This window comes from Lissotriton helveticus, chromosome 8 (genome assembly GCF_964261635.1).
Source record: "Lissotriton helveticus chromosome 8, aLisHel1.1, whole genome shotgun sequence".
NCBI classification, from domain to species: Eukaryota; Metazoa; Chordata; class Amphibia; order Caudata; family Salamandridae; genus Lissotriton; species Lissotriton helveticus.
In genome coordinates, this window is record NC_136069.1 from 1,037,367,803 (window position 1) to 1,037,391,198 (window position 23,396).

The 23,396-nt window shown below is 44.3% G+C and overlaps 2 protein-coding genes across 3 annotated transcripts in view; one reads left to right on the top strand and one right to left on the bottom strand.

Annotated features, from left to right (window-relative positions):
• Positions 1-16,819, top strand: part of UPF3A (UPF3A regulator of nonsense mediated mRNA decay) — a 726,694-nt gene extending 709,875 nt beyond the window's left edge. The window contains exon 11 of one of the 2 annotated variants that reach the window (XM_078657879.1): positions 15,548-16,819. In XM_078657879.1, coding sequence (XP_078514005.1) covers positions 15,548-15,550 — 3 coding nt within the window. In that variant the 3' untranslated portion in view covers positions 15,551-16,819. Of the gene's footprint in view, positions 1-13,289; positions 13,326-15,547 lie in introns of those variants that run through there. The other variant, XM_078657878.1, reaches the window with a different exon arrangement.
• LOC144773083 (F-box only protein 36-like) overlaps positions 1-23,396 on the bottom strand; it is a 337,880-nt gene that overhangs the window by 4,918 nt on the left and 309,566 nt on the right. The window contains exon 3 of the mRNA XM_078657882.1: positions 7,788-7,960. Coding sequence (XP_078514008.1) covers positions 7,788-7,960 — 173 coding nt within the window. The remainder of the gene's footprint in view (positions 1-7,787; positions 7,961-23,396) is intronic.

Below are 23,396 nucleotides of genomic sequence, written 5' to 3' on the forward strand. Positions count from 1 at the left end.
GAGCGTGATCTATGGCCTTTTGAAGAGAAGGTGTAGCAGCGCTTCATTGGGTGATGTGCCTGCCACCCATTGAAGAGGGACATATTAGGCAAGAATGTGGTGAGTATTGCCGGTGAGCCCCTACCATGTTCTTAGCAGAGGAGTGATCCAAGCAAGTTCGCAAATCCCATTAAGGTCCCTGTCCAGGACCCATGGGACCGCAGGAAGCTCTAGAAGGAGGTGCTCCATGTCTATGTGAACTCTGTTGTCAGGGGAAGGGGAATATACGCAGATTAGGGATAGGGGAGATCCCTGTTGAGTTTCATTCACCATCGCATAACACCCCAAATTGTCATGCCACACCCTGGAAAATACTGGGGGATATGCTTCCGGACTAGAATGGCAACTCCCCTTGAGCTGCGATGAAACCCAGAGTAGAACACCATTGAAAACCACCTGCACTCCAGGAAGGCAATGATTGCCCATGAGATGTGTTTCCTGCAACAGGAGTATATGGGGTTGGTTTGGCAAGCCATATTCAGAACTGCCCCTTGCTAAATTTTGTCTAGAAGACCATTAACATTCCACAAGAGGATGCTAAGCCTCCCTGTGACAGTTAGTTGCTGTTAAGCATGGGCGGATTTTGCGGATCCACGATTCGCGGATTAGCGGATTTGCGGATCGTGGATCCGGATTTGCGGATCCGCGGATTTGGGGCGGGGCTTCCATGCGAGTGCACATGCCTCTTGTGTGTCAAGGATGCAAAGGCCTCTATCCAGCATCACAGCTGATTTTCGACGGTAGATTTGGGAAGAAGGCACACCTGCCCAGCCTCGATGACGAGCACGATTGTTTTTGGGCTGATGAATGAGTCACTGCATTTGAGCTTCAACTAGTTCAAGCGACCATGTGTGTGTTACTATGCAATCGCCCCGAGGGGCGCAGGGGTCCCTTGGGTGAGCTGTCCATCGTAGTGGGTCAATGGCGGGAAGACGGTGCACACCGCGAGTGTGTGGGCGGGGCTTCCATGCGAGTGCACATGCCTCTTGTGTGTCAAGGATGCAAAGGCCTCTATCCAGCATCACAGCTGATTTTCGACGGTAGATTTGGGAAGAAGGCACACCTGCCCAGCCTCGATGACAAGCACGATTGTTTTTGGGCTGATGAATGAGTCACTGCATTTGAGCGATCAGAGCAGTAGATGAAGAGACAGACCCTCCTGGTCACAGGAACAGCAAAGGGATTGAGCTCGTGAAAGTCAAGGATACAAAGGCCTCTATCCAGCAGAAAGCACACCAGCCTGGGCTGTTGTAACTATTTTACGATGGCGCCGGCAAGCTGCCAGCGCCATCCTAAAATAGTTACTAAATTAGCTTCAACAGGAAGCTCTAATAGATAAAATCAAGCACCTGCTTTATTTTATCTATTAGAGCTTCCTGTTGAAGCTAACTTAGTAACTATTTTAGGATGGCGCTGGCAGCTTGCCGGCGCCATCGTAAAATAGTTACAACAGGCCAGGCTTCAACTTTTTCCCCCGGATCCGCCGCTCGCGGATTTGCGAATTCTCGGTAAATTCGCGGGAGTTTGCGGATCGCGAATTTACAGAAAATTCGCAAAATCCGCGAGCGGAACGGATTTTGCGCCCATGCTTAGTTGTTGTGGATCAATCATTTGTCCAGGGCTGTAGCAGCGTAATTCACAATGCTTGTAATATGTCTGCGTGTTTCATGTGCGATGGTGATAAGTCTTAGTGAGTGTACCAGAACTAGGTCAAAACAAAGAAAACTCCCCCTCTCCAACTACCACCCCATACTTCGCCAACAAAAAGTACCTTTCATGGTGTAACCAGGAACAGTCGTCAACTGGGCTAGCCTGAGATATACATCTACCCTGCTGGGAAACCTCACTCCCAAACATGCCTCAACCCTTCCCTCTACCAACCCTAAAAAACTCACTGTCATAGCTTAGAACAGACCAAGGCTTAGATTACTAGCAATCCCTGAGCACCACCACGCATTCCCCAAAGAAGTAGTTGGATGCTCGCCAATACTCATTAGGACATATCAAGCAGGAGGCTCCTGGGAGGGTAACAGAGAGTGGGTGTCCGCCACAGCATGCATGAGCTCTGTGTCTACCTCGAAGGCTGCCCGCCCCACTGAGGACCCCTCAAAATTAAGCGAGCGAGCCCTGCAGTCCCGTTGCTGAGTCCTGCGTTGTGGAGCTGTGCTCCATTCTCCCGTAGGTCCCCTGTCCCTGCCGCCACTCTTGCCACCCCTCCCTTGGCTCCCCCTTGCACAGATTGGGCCATTCCCCCATCCAGTCGAAGACCACTTCTGGAGTTTGAAAAAACAGGGGTGCATATGTACAAGAAACTGGCAAGGATGCGCTGTATTTACAACAATACGGTGCACCCCTGCGTTTTCCCTAGCACCGGCACTAAAGAAGCTGCCTAGCACCAGCGCAGATACCCAATTTGCATTTTGCTAGGGGGCCTGTGCTGAAGGGGTGATTGTTTATTTGCAGGAAGGTGTCCCTTGAACAGGCAATTTGGTCTATACATGTGTGCTGCAGAATGCAGCACACGTCGAAAGAGCAATATACAAGTAGAAATAAAACATTTCTCTTCATCTCACCTGTTTAAGACCAGGTATTTCCTGGTATTATTTTTGGCACTGCCCCATACCTTGTTAATATGGGGCGTCGTCAAAAAGCAATGGGTGTTGTGGTGGAACACCTACTGCAACACCCATTACCCGCCCCTTTTAAGCTAAGTGCTGCATGAATAAGGGCATTATTTACAAGGTGGCGTTAAGCTGTATCAGATGGATTAACGCCGCTTTGCAAATAAGGCGAAGGACTTAACGCCACTAGAATGTCGCAAACAGTGATATTCTATGGTGTTAACTCCTTGTAAATACACCCCAAGGCATATTCCTGGAAGATGACTTTCAAATAAGCATGAAAGAGGAGCATATATTGGATGTTAATGGCTCTCAGTTTTTGTTTTACCTCTTGGAAGGATCTCTTCTGCTGCTGAACTTTAATCATAATCCGGAAAGATCATCACTGGGGAGGACTGAAACATAAGAGATCTGGCCCTGAGGCACACCCATAGGAAGACATCTAGATCGGCATAGTTAAGTACTTGGGGAATCAAGGGGTGAGACGGAGAACCCACAGGATCTTTCATAATGAGGAACCTGTTAACCCTTTCTACTAATAAGCGGGATGCCAACGATGCGTAGGTTATTACGCCTTGACTGTCCCTCAGCATCCTATGCTCTAGCCTTCTGATGACTAACCATACATTGCAGAGAGGTGATTCAGAACTCATGTGACTTGACGGTGTCTTCAGTTTCAGAGATCCTGCACTCCACTTCCATGACTCTGTCTACTATATTCCGCAGGTCTTGTCGAATCAAGGATAGGTCTACTTTCAATCTCTGATAATTTGCCTTTCATGGTTTCTTTGAGGTCCTGAATAGCTTGAAGGATAGAGGCCATTAGAGACCCGCCGGTCGAGTGTCTCCTCCTACCACAGCACCAGTGTGCTAAGTATACTTGCCTATCTTTTGCTGTGCCATGGGAACAGCAGGTATGTCTCGTGTTATAGTGGAGGTTCAAGTTGCTGGGATGAGAGTCAAGTGGCCTGTGTCTATATGGTTTAAGAATGGCAAGCTCCGCCCCAAGTCATATGGATAGTGCTGTCCCTAGTGCAAGTTTGTGGGGGGGGGGGTTCTCGGTAGATGGTGCGGCTCCCCTCTCGATATAATTGCTGCCTCTTAAAACCCCCTTTCAGTTACAGGCACTGCAGTGGCCACCTCTTTCTTCAAGGACCACTGGGGGGGCAACAAAGCCAAAGCACAGGCCCAGGTCCTACCCCAATATGATACTCCTTCGAGCCCCACTCAAAAGTCACATATGCAACCCTTAAACCTTATCTTGCCTTCCTTTTTGAGTGTCTGACATGCACAGTGAAGTCACAGACAGCAGACGCCATGAGACTCGACTATGCCGCAGACCAAGGGCACCCCCCCCAGGATTAGCTGCACTCAATAGACGTTGTGTAAAATGTGTGGGCCAGGTGCAACAGGGGATGTTGGAACGCAGGAATGTCGAACCAATGCCGGCACTGTGATAGGCAGTCCAGCATTGGCAGCCCTGTATCAGTAAAGTTTCCTCCTTTCCAGACAGTCAGGGGAACCCCCCCCATCAGCAGTATTATCGTAGGATCTAGGGATCATGCATCAGTGTTGTGCTGTAAGCTTTCCAATGATCCTCTAATGGCTTGGGGAGTTGTGCCTCACCCTCAGTGGCTACTGTACGCCCTGGACCCTGAAGGGTGGGATGTCATGCCCCACGCCTCAGCACAAGCTACTCCCCGTGTCTCACTTTAGTCCTAGAAGGGCTGTGCTACAGCCAAAATCCTCAATGCTCCCACTGTCTGCCTTGCAGTTCTTATTGAGTCAAAGTTCCGGGGCAGTGATTGCTGTCTGAGGTACAGTAATTTGGGGGGTCCTGCAGCAGGTTTGGCCCTATGTCCTGGTCTGCGTCAATCATGTCAGGCCTGTGACATCGAGCGTGCTCCGTCCAGCCCTCTGACTTGTCAGGCAGGAGTGGAGGCCATGCCCACTAATGGCCGCCCGAAGCAAGACCAGGCCCCGTTGCTCCAGCTGCATTTTCCAATGGGCCAATGTGTCTTCCCAACACAAGGCACCCGTGGGGGGTGCTCTCCCTGCCTCCTGGCGGACAAGGAGAGGCCTTCTGGTGTGCACCGCCAATCTTCTGTAGGCCGCCGCTCTCTCGTTCGTCAGCTGCTTGGTGCCACTCTCGTTCTCCAGGGAGCAGGCCCTCCCGTTCTACCTCTAATCTCCAGTGTGGCCTCAGCGGCTGTCACGGTGTCTCCGCCTCTTAGGGATCCACCTGGGCTGGTTAGCCCCCAGGGATCAGCAGCATAGGATGGATTTTGTGCGTTGTGTCGAAGAGCTCTCTTACAGAGTGGGTGTCATCATTGGCTAATCATGATTTTGGGGTATGTTGTTCCTAGTAAGCCTGTATGCTGGACCTTTATGCGCCTGAGTCCCTCCCTCTTGATATATATGCCATTGTTGGCTCACAAGCCATACCCCAGAACTTGCCACCCTGAGGTTACCTTAAGCAGCCCTGTCGCAGTCTCTACTGATTGGTCAGCCTTTTAGACTCAGCCAAGCTGCTACCTGAGTAGATGTGAAGAGGCCTGGGGCTGCAACAGTACAGTCATTTGGAGGGTGATTTGTTTCCTGGAGAACCCAGGGAGAGGATGGGGGCAGGGGATATAAGCTGGACTTCAAAGATAGGAGAATAGATGTCACGGGACCCAAGCCAGCCCCCACTTTCTTGATCAACAGCCAGATGGGAGCCCCCCCCAATATGATTAGGAGATGGTCTGGAAGAGGAGTGTAGTCAGATGTGTGCCACACCTCTAGGTTGGGTTACACAGACACACACACCAAGGAGAGAATTTCTGTATTTTGATTTTTGGGAGAACAGTGCATTCTGGGTCAAACATATGAGAGAATTTCTGCATTTCGATTTTTGGGAGAATAGTGCATTCTGGGTCAAACATATGCCACACTTCGCAGGAAGTGGTCATAGACGAGGGAGGTAGCTTTACCCTTATTGTTTGGGGTGGCCCTTCCTGCCTGCTCAGAATGGAGGATATATATGGGAGAGATGTAGGAGCTCCTTAGATCACTGCCTGCAACATCAGAAGAAGGACTGCCCTGCCGGACCCTTGGATTGCACCACAGAAGGCTTACACTCAGAAGGACTGCACCTGCTGTACTCACAAGGCTCTACAAAGAAAGGACCGTGCTTGACTCAAAGGAAAATGTGTGGACTCCCGAATCAGCAACAGGTACAGCAGCTGTGGAAGACGTCACTTCTGAGCCAAAGAAAGGATCACCCTAGCCTACCAGTCGCAACTGGATTTTTCCTGGACTGTGCAGGTGCAATGTTGGAAATTGAGTCCTAGTCCCCAAGAGGCAATCCAGAGTCTCTAAACCCATGTCTGGGGCTACTGGACTCTTGTTTTCACCAAAGGAACCAATAAACAGCAAGAACTCAAAGTTCAGAAACTTTCTGCAAAGTTTTGTGGAAAAGCTCCAGGAGAAGATCGGCTCGATGTCGAGAATCAAGCCTCCATCGTCGACTTGTGAATTGACCTGACCATGCTGGTGTGTCCATCTGAAAGTTCAGGAGCGCATTGCCATCGAATTCGAGGACAAAGATTTCCAGAGGCTCACTGATGCAGAGAGCTGCAGTAGGCCGCCTTTGTCAAATTGAACTCCAGATCCGAGGAACCCGAGGACTCGTTGTCGAGAGAAAAGCTCAAAGAAAAAAACTAAGGGCCTGATTTAGCTTTCAGCTGACGGGTTGCTATATCCTGTCTGCCGATAAAAATAAATCCCATTATATTCTGTGGGATTTATATTTTGGCAGGCGGGATATACGTCACTGTTGTCATGGAGTAACCCATCTGCTGAAATCTAAATCAGGCCTTAAGACCAAAGGTTAACTTTTGACTGGGGCCTAGCCTAACCTATCTGACCTGCGCTCCTTCATGGGCAGCCCAAAACTTTGACTTTGTCCCGGTCTAGCACAACCAGATAGCAGCTCATGATGCTTTATGCTATTTGGCACTAGACTGCACTATTTTTTTTTATTGTTTAAAAATTCATATCCCGGTTCCCTACATTAAAATTTTAGTCATTTTGGTGTCACTGTAAAGATAAAAAATATTTCCTATTTGTATACATTACTGTTGGATTTTTATTGCGTTGAGTCTTTCACTTATTTACTGTTTTGGTGGTATTAAATGCTTTACATATACTTGACTAGGCCTATTAGTGATTGTGGTATTATTACTAGATGACGGGGGATACCCCCACCTGCAAACAACCCACTTTCCTACTGCAGACCAATTTAGATGTTGGGTCTCTAAATTTGGCACAGCAGAAGTTCTATGATACAAATACTCATTGTGAGAACTGTGGTCATTTCAGGCTGAAAAAGAATCTGACGCAGAAGCATTTCTTCAGGCTCTATGCTGTATTTCTGCTTTACACAAAAACAACACAAGCCATACTGAAGACCTTTGTCAGCATTTTTTCCGACATTTTTCCCACTTAGTGCTCACGCTTATCACCGGGTAGCAGCTGATGGTAATTGTGAGACCAATACTCCAGCTTTCCCATTTTGCATTCAGCTGTAATTTTGTGGTGGAGGAAAAAGGGATGCATTACTATAATGGTTTGATTGAGACCTGAGGGTCAGAGTAATAAAAGCATAACCATATATTTATGATTAAAACTTCTAATTGGAGCCTTGCAACTGGACTTCTACATGCATATTGCAATTCACAAACAGAACCTGTGTTTAATGGGCTGGACGAGCTAACAGAGCAATTGCTACACAACCCCACCTACCACTCAATGAAGTATTGGGTGCATGCCCATTAACTTTCATTTTACTTTCAATGCGCCTTAAACCACTGCCTCTGGACCTGTTGACCCATGGGCAAAAATCTGCATTTTGAAAATGCAATCTACGAAAATATTTTGTGAAACTGCCCCTTAGGAATCAAGTTGACTGTTTACAAATATCACCAACATTGTTAGACAAAACTTGTCGCCCCCCCCCCTAATTTTTCATATGGTCCTGAAAAAATGTAGAAGGTTAACACGTTAACATTGTTTGTTACATTGTTGGGTATACTATCCAACCTAATAATATGTTACACAGCTATGTCATAGGAAATGGAGCATTACCTTCTGGAACTTTCTGCAGGTTTCTGAGAGTCGTTTAATATCATTTGTACCCAGAAATGACAGTATATGTACAATAAGATTGTCCGGCATTCTAACAAGGAAATCATACTGTCCCCGGCACAGGTTTAACGTATATTCCAACGTGTGTCTGCCAAAAACTCTTTGAATTTGCTCTGAAATAAAAGAGAAAATCAACAGTTCAACAAATATTTCAATTTATAATAAATTTCGCCAGGTAAACAAGTGTAACTAACTTCCATCACATGCTGGTGGTGCAAAACAAATATTGACACCATTTTCTTTATGCATATTTAAAAAAAACATTAAGGACCCATTCACAAATGTAAATGTATACATATACATTGACTCATGTGTAAATGTACACTTATACCCAGGAATAACTTTACTACTTTCTCCTATGCACCATTTCCAAGAGTAGGTTTAGACTTACATATCTTCTCCACGCCCTCAGTTTAGGAGGTGGAGTATGCCACAACATAATGTACTACCTTAAAGTTTCGACTAGTAAGTATTCAACTGTATTTTACATTCTGCACACTTGGCAGAGACCTCTCCCACAGTGGCAGAGAATTCAAAATGCAGAAGAGAGGCTTCCACATGGAATGGAATAGGCATGTATCATGCACCTAACCCAAATCACACACACCTGACACCTATTCACTTACAACCACATTAATACAGCCCACATTATATGTTAGGCTTTTGTACTGTTCTTTTTTGTTATCTTGCAGTCACCAAGAAACACATTCTGCCTTAAGGATGAACAACCTACTCTCACATCTGAAGAGGATGGGAAATTTCACTGAGGAGGAGACTTATCTTGCAGTGAAATTTGTGGCCAAGTACTACAAAAACATACATGGGTTGTCTCCATTCAGCCTTACTGGGGCCGAGAAGGCAGCATTGTGCAGAAGGTCATTGACTCAGTGAATGCATTGGAGTAGGGAGAGGTTTGCACCTTTGGGGACATAAGGAAAAATTGGAAGTTGAGATGAGGTGGATGAGGGAGAAGGTCTTCAGGAACCAATAGGCTATTGCGCATCTTGATCTTGTGTCCATCTCACCCCCTCAATGAGGCTGTCCTCTACACATAACAACCTCACCTGCTATACGAACTGCCTATTGCAGACAACACTAGTGTGGGGCCTAGTAAGATTTTAATTCCCTCTTTGTCAGTACAAACTATCCTACAGTTAGATCAGATCAGAAAATACTTTATTCGACTCTTGAAAGAGCCATAAAAGATTGCACATTCTGTCCTGCAGTCACTGACCCAGCTCTGTCCTTCGCATATACCTACATTGTTAAGCACACATCTCACAAATACCTCTCAAACACAGGCTCTAACATATATTCTAATATTTGGTTGAAGTTTATATTAAAGTTCTTTACATATTTTTTAATTTCATGCAGTCACTCTTCAGAGACAATCAATTGCTTCAACTTTGGCACAATTAATTACAAATGCAGCTGGACAACACAAGTGGCTTGTCAATCAATGCAATACTACACGCAAAATTTGGGGCTTATTTACAAGCCCATTGCGCCACAGGTGCGTCACTTTTATTGACGCACCAACAGCGCAATGGACTTCCCATATATTGACAAGGCCATGTAAAGTCACCTCGCATGACTTTTCATGACCTTGTAAATATGTTTCTCTTTCACGCACACCTCTACGTGAAACGGGCGTTCAATGAGTGTTGCTGTGGGTGTTTCCATGCAACATCCATGGAACTTGACACATTACCAGATTTACAACATTTTGTTAACCTGGGAATGTGTCAGAATTCTAAGAATCCCCAGGGGAGGCATAAGGAGGCACAATGAGGAGAAATATTTTTTCCCCTTGTTTTTTCCTCTTTCATGCATAGAAAGAGGGAAATGGCTTTAATGATTGTTTTTTTATGCAGCAAAGTGTCCTGCACAAAAACAATCATCTCCTCAGCGCAGGCACCTTAGCAAAATGACGCAAAAGTGTCTGCACTGGTGCACAGCTGCTGTTTGTGCACCGGTGCAGGAGTGAAGGACAGGAATGGGCCATATCTTGTAGATACAAAAAGAACAGACGATGGACGGAATGCTGAACCAGTGAAACATGCACCCCCAGTAACAGCTCTGGGTTAAATCCATCTTTTTTTTTTGCCCGCCACGCCATTCCAGTTTGGACCCAGCCATACGCAAATCAGTCTTGCCCCTGCTCCCTGTAGGAATAGGCCAGCCCGAACTGCCAGACAAGGTCCTCCTTGGACCAGAGCAAGCATACTAGGACTGATTTTGGAGTTTCACCCATCAGCCAGGCTAGCTTGAATCTGGTGGCGTAGTGAGCAAGGGACCCACGTCTGGGCATACTCTTCCCACTTAGGAAGACAAATGCAAAAAGAACAGATGATGGATAGAAGGCTAACCAATCAAACATTCACCCCCAGTAACAGATCTGGGTTAAATCCATCAGGTTTTTTGCACAGCATGCCATTCCAGTTTAGACCCAGCCATATGCAAATCGGTCTTGGCCCTGCTCCCCATGGGAACAGTCCAGCCCAAACTGCCAGGCCAGGTCCTCCCTGGACAAGAACAAGCATCCTGGGAACGTTTTTGGGGTTTCACCCATCATCAGCCAGGCTAGCTTGAATCTGGTGTTGTAGCGAGCAAGAAACCCACATCTGGGCATTCCCATCTCACTTAGGGCAACACATGCAAAAAGAACAGATGATGGACGGAATGCTGAACCAATCAAACATTAACCCTCCAGTCAAAGATCTGGGTTAAATCCATCTTTTGTTTTGCATGCCATGTCATTCCCGTTAAGACCCAACCATATGAGGAAGAGGTGTGGCGCCGCGGCCAGGGCGACTGACTCCGGAATCTGGGGATCACGGTTCGATCCCCGGCACCGGCGGCAGATTAGCCCAGCACCATGTGACTCTGGGCAATAGCTTGCTTAATCTTCCCGACGGCCCCCAGCGCCTAGAGACCCTAACGGGTGATTGTGCGCTTTACAAATGTGGATATTATTATTATTATTATTATATGCAAATCAGTCTTGACCCTGCTCCCCATGGGATCTAAAATTCACCCCCAGTCACTGATCTTGGTTAAATCCATCATTTCTTTTACACACCATGCCAATTCAGTTTAGACCCAACCATATGCACATCAGTCTTAACCCTGCTTGCCATGGGAACAGTCCAGCCCATCCTGCCAGGCCAGGCCAGGCCAGGCCAAGCCAGGTCCTCCAGTGGAACAGAACAAGCATCCTGGGACCGGTCTCAGGGTTTCACCCCTCATCCACCAGGCTATCTTGAATCTGGTGGCATAGCGAGCAAGTGCCACTGGATTCAATCTAGCCTGGCTTATGAGGAGTGTTAACCCGCAACCATTTCCAGGATGCTTTTTTCTGGTCCAGAGAGGACACAACTTTGCAGTTTGGACTGGATTGTTCCGATGAGGAACAGGGTCAAATTCTGATTTGCATGTGGCTGGATCCAAAGTGGGGTGGCATAGTGAACAATAGATTTAACCCAGATCCCTTGACTGGGGGGGTGGGTGAATGTTTGATTCATGCAGCATTCTGTCCATCATTTGTTGCTTCATCACTTTTCGCCTTAAGTTGGATGGGTATGCCCAGACATGGGTCTCTTGCCTGCTGTGCCACTGGATTCAAGCTAGCCTGGCTGATGAGAGGTGTTACCCCGAAACCTGTCCCAGGATGCTTGTTTCTGGTCCTGGAAGGACTCGGCTTGGCAGTTCGGGCTTGACTGTTTCCATGAGGAACAGGGTCAAGACTGATCTGTCAAGCTATCCTGGCTGAAGACGGCTGATAGCCAGAAACCGGTCCTAGGATGCTTGATTCCGGTCCAGGGAAGACATGGCTTGGCAGTACGGGCTGGACTGTTCCAATGAGGCACAGGGTCAAGACTGATTTGCATATGGCCATGTCTGAACTGGGGTGGCTCGGTGAGCAAAATAACGATGGATTAAACCCAGATCTGTGACTGGGGGTGAATGTTTTGCCATTGTGCAACATTCCGTCCATCATCTTGTGTGTTTTGCTGTTCACCCTATGTGGGAAGGGTATGCCCAGACGTGGGTCCCGTGCTCCCTAAGCCACTAGAGTCAAGCTATCCTGGATGAAGGCGGCTGATAGCCAGAAACCGGTCCTAGGATGCTTGATTCCGGTCCAGGGAAGACATGGCTTGGCAGTACGGGCTGGACTGTTCCAATGAGGCACAGGGTCACGACTGATTTGCATATGGCCATGTCTGAACTGGGGTGGCTAGGAAAGCAAAATAACGATGGATTAAACCCAGATCTGTGACTGGGGGTGAATGTTTTGCCATTGTGCAACATTCCGTCCATCATCTTGTGTGTTTTTCTGTTCACCCTATGTGGGAAGGGTATGCCCAGACGTGGGTCCCGTGCTCCCTAAGCCACTGGAGTCAAGCTATCCTGGCTGAAGACAGCTGATAGCCAGAAACCGGTCCTAGGATGCTTGATTCCGGTCCAGGGAAGACATGGCTTGGCAGTTCGGGCTGGACTGTTCCAATGAGGCACAGAGCCAAGACTGATTTGCATATGGCCATGTCTGAACTGGGGTGGCTCGGTGAGCAAAATAACGATGGATTAAACCCAGATCTGTGACTGGGGGTGAATGTTTTGCCATTGTGCAACATTCCGTCCATCATCTTGTGTGTTTTGCTGTTCACCCTATGTGGGAAGGGTATGCCCAGACGTGGGTCCCGTGCTCCCTAAGCCACTGGAGTCAAGCTATCCTGGCTGAAGACGGCTGATAGCCAGAAACCGGTCCTAGGATGCTTGATTCCGGTCCAGGGAAGACATGGCTTGGCAGTTCGGGCTGGACTGTTCCCATGAGGCACAGAGTCAAGACTGATTTGCATATGGCCATGTCTGAACTGGGGTGTCTCGGTGAGCAAAATAACGATGGATTAAACCCAGATCTGTGACTGGGGGTGAATGTTTTGCCATTGTGCAACATTCCGTCCATCATCTTGTGTGTTTTGCTGTATCTTGTAGATACAGCACATTCCTGCCCTTTTATTGTGACGCCTGGCAGCGCAGCAGGAAGGCTTGCTACCACACTTTAATAGATTTCTATAACTTTATATCTTAAACCCTAACTCTATTTTTTAATGGTATTTTTTTAATTAACTAATAACTGTTTTCAAATAAGGTTTTCAGATTTAATTTCTTAACCAAAATGTACAGTTTCTCACCTTTAAGCCGTTTGTTTTGTTGCCCTGTCCACCACCTGCCACAATATCTACTGTTGCTCCTAACACTGCAACAAAACCCAAACAGGCACCTCTTTTGGCTATATTGGTTCTAATTTAAATATAACCTATCTATTTGCCACGGTAGATTAACAGACTGTTTCCTAAAACTAAAGCTCACACTAAAATTTGAGATGTTTCTCGACAAGTTTAACCCCTCATTTACAAGATCTCTTTATATAAATTTCAGGTTGGGAACATTGCAGCTTGAAACCTTTACTAGCAAATGGAGTCTCCCCCTAGAGGGCTGTGTGCTTTGTCCTCCATGCAGTAAAACCGATGAGACTGATGAACACCTTTTGTTCTTCTGCCCAGTGTATGCAAGACAATGTAGGTGATGGGTTGTGCCCCTTTGCTTATTCTTGGGAATATGGCAATACAAAATGGCTTTGAGAATTTGCAAGTCTGATAGTAGGCTGTGCATAGTTTTTTGCATTGCTAAATATCTTGACTCAACATGGCCCATTCGTACCAAAAATGTATCACAAGTGGCATCTAACTGTAACTGCAACTGAAATTCAATCAGGTTATTGGGTCATTGCAATGAGCATATTGTTTTGAACGCAGGCTTTTGTATCAGTGTCCACTAGTAATGCTTAATGTACTTATTGATCTGGTACTGTGTTATTGATATCTCTGGTGATATTTCTCCACTATTGTCGGTGCCCTTTAATCTAACAGAAGGAAAATATTTTTTAGTATTAACTCCTATTTTTTAATCACAAAAACTTTTATTACATTAGTATTGTTTGCAAGATTTCCATTTAAAATGTTTATATTTGTACACTAAGGCAAGTCTTTCTGATCTTACATTTTTTTTGTTGGAAATGTGACGTTGCACATATGAATGGGTACTGTAATGTTTATTATGTTTATGCTGCTGTTAAGGTTCTTTGACCGAAATAAAGTATTTATGATTGACTGATTGATTGACTGATTGATTGGCAGGATAAGTGTATGTTTATTGTCACAGATCCCAAATCTACCCCAGGCAGATCTTAAGACATTTGTTGAATAAGTTATACTTTGACAATTTCCCTTGGCTTAGTTTGTAAGCCTTTCTTTATAATATTTATTGTACCTCCTGTGCTTGCAGAAGAGGAATCTATCTATCTATCTATCTATCTATCTATCTATCTATCTATCTATCTATCTATCTATCTATCTATCTATCTATCTATCTATCTATCTATCTATCTATCTATCTATCAGTCTATCTTTCTATCTATCTCTTGCACTCTCTCTCTCTCTTTCTCCTGCCTGGTTCTGTCATACAACAGCCCAAGGGGGATATTTACAATTAAATAGCGCAGCAAGCAATTTCAAACACAGAGGGATGCGTCGTATTTACATGCTCTCCCATGCGCCGGCACTAAAACAGCAGCCGTGCGCCAAGATATGCTGCATGGGTGTCTGCATTGTAGGGATTCCTGTGTTGTAGGGATAATTGTGTTTGGGCAGGAAGAAACAACTTCCTGCACAAAACCAATCATTAATGGCGTTTTTCTTCTTCTATGTTTGCTGCAGAATGCAGCACACATAGAAAGAGCTAAACACAAGAAGAAATAAAAGTATTTCTCCTCACTGCGCCACTTTAACTCCTCCCCTTGAAAGGAGTTAGTGTTTGGCTCTGACACAGGTTTACCAATTTTTGTATTCTGGGGCAGTGTCAAAAAGTCACGGGTGTTGTGTGGGAACACCCACAGCAACACCCATGACACGCTCCTTTAACGCAGAATACTGCGTGAAAGAGAGGCCCAATTACAAGGCTGAGTAAAGCCGCACAAAGTGGCTTTGTATGGACTTGTAAATATGGGCCAGCACACAGCACCCCAGGGCATCAAGAAAGTGATGCTCCGGTGGTGCTAGGAGCTTGTGAATATGCCCCCTGTTGTCCACCTTGCAAACTAAAACTCCAATGAAATCAGGAGATATTCTGCCAGTGGCAATTAGGCCCTCAACCAGCCGTGAGTTAAATAATTATGGGAACATCAGATTTTTACTGCTATATCTCATCATTAATACCTTCACAGCCTTTTCTGTTTGTTGTTTTTTTTGTTTCTATTTGTTTTAAAAAATTTGCAAGATTCTGGGGTAAAGATCCCTTTTTACATTACAATTAATGATTTACCATTTTTCATTATTCCGCACCGTATAGCTGCTGGATCAGGAGCTGCTGTTTCAACACCAACTAAGAAGACACTGGCTCAGAAGCTGACATTAAAGTGGTCATCCAGTAAAATAAATACCCATGGCTGGAGCCAATGAGTTGACATTGTAGAGATGTAATAATTTCATGCATGAATCATTTCTTACCTTCACATATTTATTTATGCTCACATCATTCTAACCTTATTAAATAATTATTCTTAAAAGTAAGTTTTTATTAAAGTAGTATTGTCACTAAAATATATTCCATATATTTCAATTTCTTTTATTTTCTTCTAGTAGATACAGGGGACATTGCGCCAGACGATGATCCTGAAATTTCTATCAGTGGAGAATCAAAGGAGAACATTTAATCCTCCTATAAACAGCTATCTCAGCAGACATCACTGCCCACTAAGAAGAGGAGGAAGAGAAGTATGAGTTGGTCGTGGATTAGAAGGAAGGGGATGAGGAGGAGGACATTCTTGTCCCTTATACAGAAAACAACATACAAAAACTCATCACACCTGAGTAGCAGTCTTCCTACAAGGTCACTTCTGAGAACTGCTTGCCCCCAGCCACTAACTAAGCTGCCACAGACGATTGTTCTGCCTATGTAAGACTCACCTTCACACAGCCCTATGTAGAGTCCCACATATACTCCTCCCATGCGGATACCTCTTTGGTCTTCTCAAAGTCATCTGAGTGAGAGGAAACCCACGGTGAGTAACTACTCCCCTCCTTTATCAATCTCACCCCACCAATACCTACTCGAAGACAAACTTCTCCATGATGGTCAACCTGCATGCCATGTCAGATGGCTACAAATGCAGGGGCGGGTTGGCATGGTGTAATCCTTTACTGTAGGAGGAACATTTTATCCAACAACAGACCACTTTGCAGGAGGAAATGCATGCAATGGGGAAACTCTCTGTGAGCTAATTGACTACCTTAAAGGACTTCCTCAGATGATTGACAACAGACCAGTGCCTTTGAAAATCTTTCAAATGTTACCAAGACATGGCAAAGATGCACATTGAACATCTTCGTACTTTAAGGTAAGAGAGTGCAAGGCAATATACATTGACCATGAAGCTGATAGAGGCAATAACAAACAAATACCAAAGTCTGCCTTCACAACCAATGCCATACCAGATTCTTCAACGCCAACTCACCCTGTGAGGGACACATCACCCACAAACCCAGTTGTCACTACCCTTGCAGCACTGTTATGCCAACCCCCTTTACAAAAAAGCTGGACCTCCTCCACCAAAACCACCACCACCAAGACAAGCAGACTCACAAGACTGACCACCAGCATTGCATAGGTGGAGTCGTAGGATAAATCCTTCAAAATTAAATCAATATTTGAAAATATTCACTACTCTTGCCATAACAAACTCGCCGACACCTATATATTTTTACAATAATGTATGTACCATTTGTGAAAATGCATATGTGTAAATATCATCTATGACCAATTTAGTATTTTAGACAAAGTACATAGTAAAGTGAAATGAATGCTTTGTTCCTTATTAATATTGTAAGAGCTATGGTTGAAAGTTTTGGTTAATGCAATGTTATACGTACCTATACTTACTATTTTCATGGCAAAAAAAAGAATTAATCCGATTTTTCAATGAAAATGATAAAACGTTCTTTTATTCTCATCTAAGTTAATGTAAATGTTATAATTTTCAATATAATTTTCAATATATTCACAAGACTCTCCTTTGGATGGACCAAAAGGAAAATAAATAACGTTTTCTTACAAAGGGGTATGAAAACCTGGAGCAGGGTAGGCAAATAAAGAATAGGGAGGGACAAAGTTTACATACAAAATGGGAAATAATTCAAAAACAAGGCATAAATACAAAGGGGTATACATCCAAAAATAAGGTATAAGAACATAATGTCCATCCAAAACTGGCCCCCCATGAAGCTGCGGTTTATTATCAAGGACTCCATTAAAAATCCCCTGAAGCTCTACATGAGTGAAGCTGGGGCCCTCTCATTTGCTCCCTCAGTGATGTTGGTGGTTTGCATTTCATAAGGAGCAGCAGAATTGAGAGGAATGTTGTTGTAGTGAAAGGATACCTTAGAATGGCCAAACAAAGACTGAGTTATTGTTCTCTATGTAATTTCCCGTTTGTTGCTGTAGGCAGAGATATCTGCCCCAACGTTGGTGCCTCCGTCTTGCAGGGAAGGCACAGACTCTGCATATGCTCCTTAACCGCATCGCTGCGGCGCATTTTCCCGCTGTGCGCTGAAGATTTGAAAATCCCGCGGTTCATGACGAGCTCAGCTCGTCATGAGCATACGAGAGGTGTACCTCATGACGAGCTGAGCTCGTCATCAGCGTCGATGTGGTTAAGAGCAAGCAAGAAAAGGCTTTAGGGGAATACAAAGATTGTCACAATGAGTGGTTCTGTACATGCATGAATTTCCACAATTAAGGTCTTAACTAAGTGGTACACAGTGACTGCAATGTGAGTGCTTGTAAGTAAGTGCTGTAAGTGAAAAATGTAAGAATGAAAGTGGCACTGAAGCCTGTATGGTCAAAATGTCTGATTTGCAACTTAAGGAGGATCTCAAGGGTGCGTTTAATAATGTCTTCTGCACAGGTTCTTGTACTATTGTACCTCTGTTGAGGTTGTGTGATTGAACGTCTGTAGAGTTGGAGAAAATGAGGAAAGTCTGCATACCAGGCATCACTTGCAACAAAAACATATTTCTTGAAAGTGGGTTCTATTGTACATTTCATACACCATGTCTACCTACATGTGAGTGTCACAGTAATGTGTGCCTATGGCTTTGTAGTTACTAATGAGTGTGTTTGAGATGCCACCCTCCAAATGCACCTGTAGCCATAATCTAAGCTGTTCTTACTCACCAATGAGCTACAATCAAAATCCCCAGCAACCAAAGTACATGCAAAAGCTAACTGACAGAAGATGTAGCTGTTGTGTGTTCTTTCAGAAAAGGTGGTGAACACATCATTGAAGGGGTTTTGACATTGCTGACAGCTTGAACGTTCGAGTGCCTGTTGTGGAAAAAGTGTGCTGCTTGGTGAGGTAGCTGAAGTACCACATGGGTGCAAGCAATGGCACCAACCACATGAGGAAAGCAGACAAAGGCGTACAATTACCGTGACACCCTTCACATTTCCACCAGTGACTGTGATAAACTGGTGCACTCTTCTTTTAATCTATCTCATTACCTGATGCAAGCATGTGGTGCTGGATAAACGTTAACTATGAGCTGAAATGATCTACTGTTTTGAGCACTTTCTGCTTGCAGTACCTTTATTTTTGTATACATTTTTATTGGCATATTGGTACAAAACAGGAGAGTTAAAAAATTATAAATTATAAACTGCATTGTGCAAAATCTCAGAAATGAATCAGCAATTTTAATTTTAAATTAACCAAACTGGTAATAACTCTACATAAAAATGATCAAGAAACTATGTATGCGTCCTATGCCCTAGAATCATGACCCAATTACCCAGAGGAGCCCCTTAACCTTACTAGCTGAGGTCATATACAGAGAACAGCTTGCACAACTAGGCTTGAATGGGATCACAGATTCAGAGAAACGTTGCTCTGTGTGGATCCTTTTTGGAGGACCTAGATTTCTAGGTCCCAGGGGGTGACAAACTCAGACCACCAAACTAAAGGTTTAGGTGCTTCTTTCTGAAGTCTATTTCTTGCAAGACCAAGCTTGGCCAATGTGATTGCCTTAAAATATATGCCAGCAAACTGCAGAGTCATGTCCAGGAATACCCCACCATAATTAATTTAGAATCCCAAGCGATATGCTCCCTCATAAATCCATTAATCTTTTCAAATACGGTATTCCAATATTTTCCTATTATGGGCATGTTGCAAAGATATGAGTAGCATTACCCCCCTGTAATACAACTAAGCAATGAGAATCCTGTCATATGTCAACTTACATAACCATCAGGGTGTGTAATAAAAGTCGATTACTAATTTTGAATAGGTACACCTTAATGCTTAAAACGTCAAATACTGTATTTGTCAGCATAATAAACTTATATACATTGTGTAATTTGAACGGGTGGCATAAATGCCGACTCTATTTTAGAGCCAGAAGAGTGAAACTAGACACGCTTCCCTAACTGAGAATGCCTTATGCCAACTGTATGAATCCTCACTCTGGTATCTTCATAATGAACTCCAAAAACTTGTTACACAACAGATCTATTTCTTCTAAAGTCGCTAGAAAATTATGGAGTTGTAAATATTGAAGAAATCCTAGCAGAGGTAATACCTTCTCAGATCACAATTGTTAGATGGGGGGGGTTACCCCTCCACCATTATATGCCTTAGAACTCTAAAATGACAGGCCCCCAGCAAGATAATTAACTGGAATGTACTGATTCCGGAAGATTGGGAATGTGTCCAAAGAGAGAATACCAATGACATCTTGGTATTCCTATTATTTTCCGAGTTTGTGTTCAGATCCAATGGTAAACCCTTGGGGGCAGATTTACAATCCCCTTGCGCCTCTTTTACGCCGCCGTTGCGTCACTTTTGTGATGCAGGGGTGGCGCAAAAGATGCGCCATGGTGTGGGGTATTTACAACGTGACGCATCTCCCAGATGCGTCACGTTGTAAAGCCCTCCGCCAGAAGGAGGCGTTCCAATGCGGTGGGGGGCGTTCCGGCGCATGAACGCCTCCCAAAAGTGGCTGAGTGAAATCTACAAGATTTCACTCAGTCACTTTTGGGCCCATGCTGCATCAAAACCCTGCGCCTGCTTGAAGCAAGCGTAAGGATTGACGCAGCATTGTGGAGATAGAGCCCCCCAAGCCTTGCTGGAGCTGCGTCGCTCTTGCGACGCAACTCCAGCAATGCGCCGCTTTTACGGCACAGATGCGTGACGCATCTGTGCCGTTTTTGCCTCATGGTGCGCCGCATTGTAAATGCGGCGCATCCAGGGTGACGGAGCTGCAGCGCACAATTACTGGCGTATCGCTGCTGATATGCAGGGATGCGCCAGTAATTGTAAATCTGCCCCATATGAGGGCCCGATGTAGGTAATTCTTATTTACCACTTCTTAAATACCGAATTTTACCAATTCGGTATTTAAGAAGTGGTAAATATGAAGGGGGAGATGTAGGTATTTCCAGATGTGTAAATACCAAATCTTTAAGATTCGGTATTTACGAATCTGGAAATACCGAATTGGTATTTCCTATTGATTCCTATGGGCTGTGAAGCCCATAGGAATCAATGGGCAATACCGATTCTGTAATTACAGAATCGGTAAATACCGATTTCAGCAAGGGTGCAGGGGGTGTCACTCTGACACCCTCTGGCACCCCCAAAACAGGCTCGGGTGCCATGTGGCAGGCATACATGCCCCAAGGGCAGGTCTGCCTGTCATATGGCAGAGGTGTGCATGCACACATGTGCATGCACACCGGAATCGGTATTTTACCATCAAATTGGATTTGATGGTAAAATACCGATTTTGTAAGGCTTGGGGGACTCAGAAGAGTCCCACCTACATCTCAAATTTACCGAATCGGTAAAAATACCGATTCGGTATTTTACAGAATCGGTAAATTTACCGATCGGTAAATTTACCGATTCTGTAAAATTAAGGGCCCTACATACCATTTCTGAAATACCGGTCAGTAACGGCCGAAAATACTGATTTTCGGCCGTTACCGACCGACCTACATCTGGCCCTGAATCTGTAAATGTACCAAATCGGTAAATCCAGATGTAGGGGGCACTGCAAACAGTGCCACAGGCCATTACCGATTCGTTATTTACCATGTAATACAATTGCATGGTAAATACCGAATTCCAGTGTACATGCACATCTGTGCATGTACACCTGTGCCATGTGGCACACATACATGCCCTAAGGGCATGTATGTGTGTCATATGGCACACAAGCCAAAATCAGGGGTGCAACAGGGTGTCAAAGTGACACCCTGTTCCTCTTGCAAAATCGGTAATTTTACCGAATCGGTATTTACCGATTCGGTAATTGACATTGATTCCTATGGGCCTGTAGGCCCATAGGAATCAATGGCAATTATCGAATCGGTAAATACCGATTCGGTAATTACCGAATCATACAGATTCGGTAAAAATTACCGAATTTTTACCTACATCTAATTTACCGAATACCGAATCGGTAAAATTCGGTATTCTAGAGTCGGTAAATCAGATTTACCTACATCTGGGCCTAGGTGTTTGATATCCCCAGTTACATTTTTGCAAATCGGCCTCTACTTTTTAAAAAAACTTGTAGGAAGATTTAAGGGTATAGTTCTAAAATAACACAAATAGCGGGGCAAAATAACCATTTTTTTAACTTTACAACACCTTATGAGGCTTTGATGGCATCAGTCCTACTTCTGGAGAGTTTTAGAAGACTTGGTATAAATTTCATTATGGACTAAATCAATACTATCCGCCATACTAAGCATTATATGTACCCACAAATGCACTGCAAAATTGACAAAGCGTGGATCTGCTCGCATATCTGGGTCGTTGGTTACCAGTAAAGTTTTTAATTATTGAGTTTATATCCAAATATATCGAACGAGTTGGAAGGTGAAGGTGTTAATATGGCTATTTTATCGATGTAAGTCACAAAATCTTCCTCAAATCTTTGAATGGAAACAGCTTTAAGCTGTTCCGAGCAATTCCGAGCTTGTATGAAAGGGTCTAAATATAGAGCAAAAAGCAGGGGGTAACCCTTTCAAGTGCCCCTAATCATTATGATGCTATTAATCAGACCCTTACAAAAGGAGCCGCAGGGGAATACCCATAAACCCAGTTGAGACCTGGGTAGTTAATGTGTAACAGATAACAAAGTCTCATGAGGTAATATTCGTAGACAATTATGTGAAGTGTAATACTACAGATAAAAGGAATCAAGGAGACATCAATGGTTTATGAGAAAATAATAATAATAACAACATAAAAAAACAATATATATATATATATATATATATATATATATATATATTCACGCTCCAAGGTTGTCCACCATGTGAGTAGCACGCGAGCAGCAGCTTTATTTATGTGTAGGTGAGGACGGGGATCCGCTTGTAGACGCCGCTCCGTAATGGATCTGCCCGACGCGTTTCGAAGCTCCATCTGCTTCTCTTCAGGGGCTTTAACGGAAGAGGTGTGCGCACCCGCTACACTTAAATAATAAATAGTGTAACAGCACTATTTACATTGCATGTAGGTGTAACCCAAATATTTATGTGCACATGTTGAGGCCGGTTTGCTTATTTGCCACATGATTCTTCGTAGAGCACACCAGCTTGGGAAGTGAATTCCTAAAAAGCCCAATTGTCTTGGATTTTCATGTATTCCATTCCTTAGGTGAAACCCTTGATCAACCAATTTTCATGGACTAATCCCTGTTACTATACAGCCCTGACAGAGTTCTTTGTAACCCGGTCTTGAAGAAGACCTGAACTATATACAGGTTGGAACCACTCAGTGCAATTTTTTGTGCATTTATTGGTTTCTTAAACTTGTGGATATATTTGTGTTTTTCAAGTAACTTTATTGTTTTGTAACCATTTACAAATTATATTTCTTGCGCCGTTTTTTTCGCTGTTTTCTTACACCTTTTCACATGTCACTTGTGCCGTTCACTTCCTGCGTGAGCACCTAAAGCACACAAATATTTTGGTTACACCTACATACAATGTAAATAGGGCTGTTACTGCTGCTATATTCATTATTCATAAAATAAAGACCTATCTCTCTCTCTCTCTCTCTCTATATATATATATATATATATATATATTCCAACCAACTGCAGAGACCCATTTAGATGCAGCCACACACGAACTCAATTCTGAACTCCTTTATTCAACAGCCTGCCAGCAGGTTTACAAAGGTGACGCTCTTCAGGTAATCAGACGCCAAATGCATTTCGAGAGTCTCCGCTCTCTTCCTCAGTGGCAAGGTCATCATGTGCTGGCCCACTCCCTTTTTCCCTTGTATTAAGTCCCCGCCTCTTGGGCGTTAGCAGTCAGAGGCGTTTCTGGGATCCGTAGTTTTTGTGTTGAATGGAGTGATCCCCAGCGAAATGGATGCAAATATTAAACCCAAGTGGGTTGAAGGCACATCTCGTT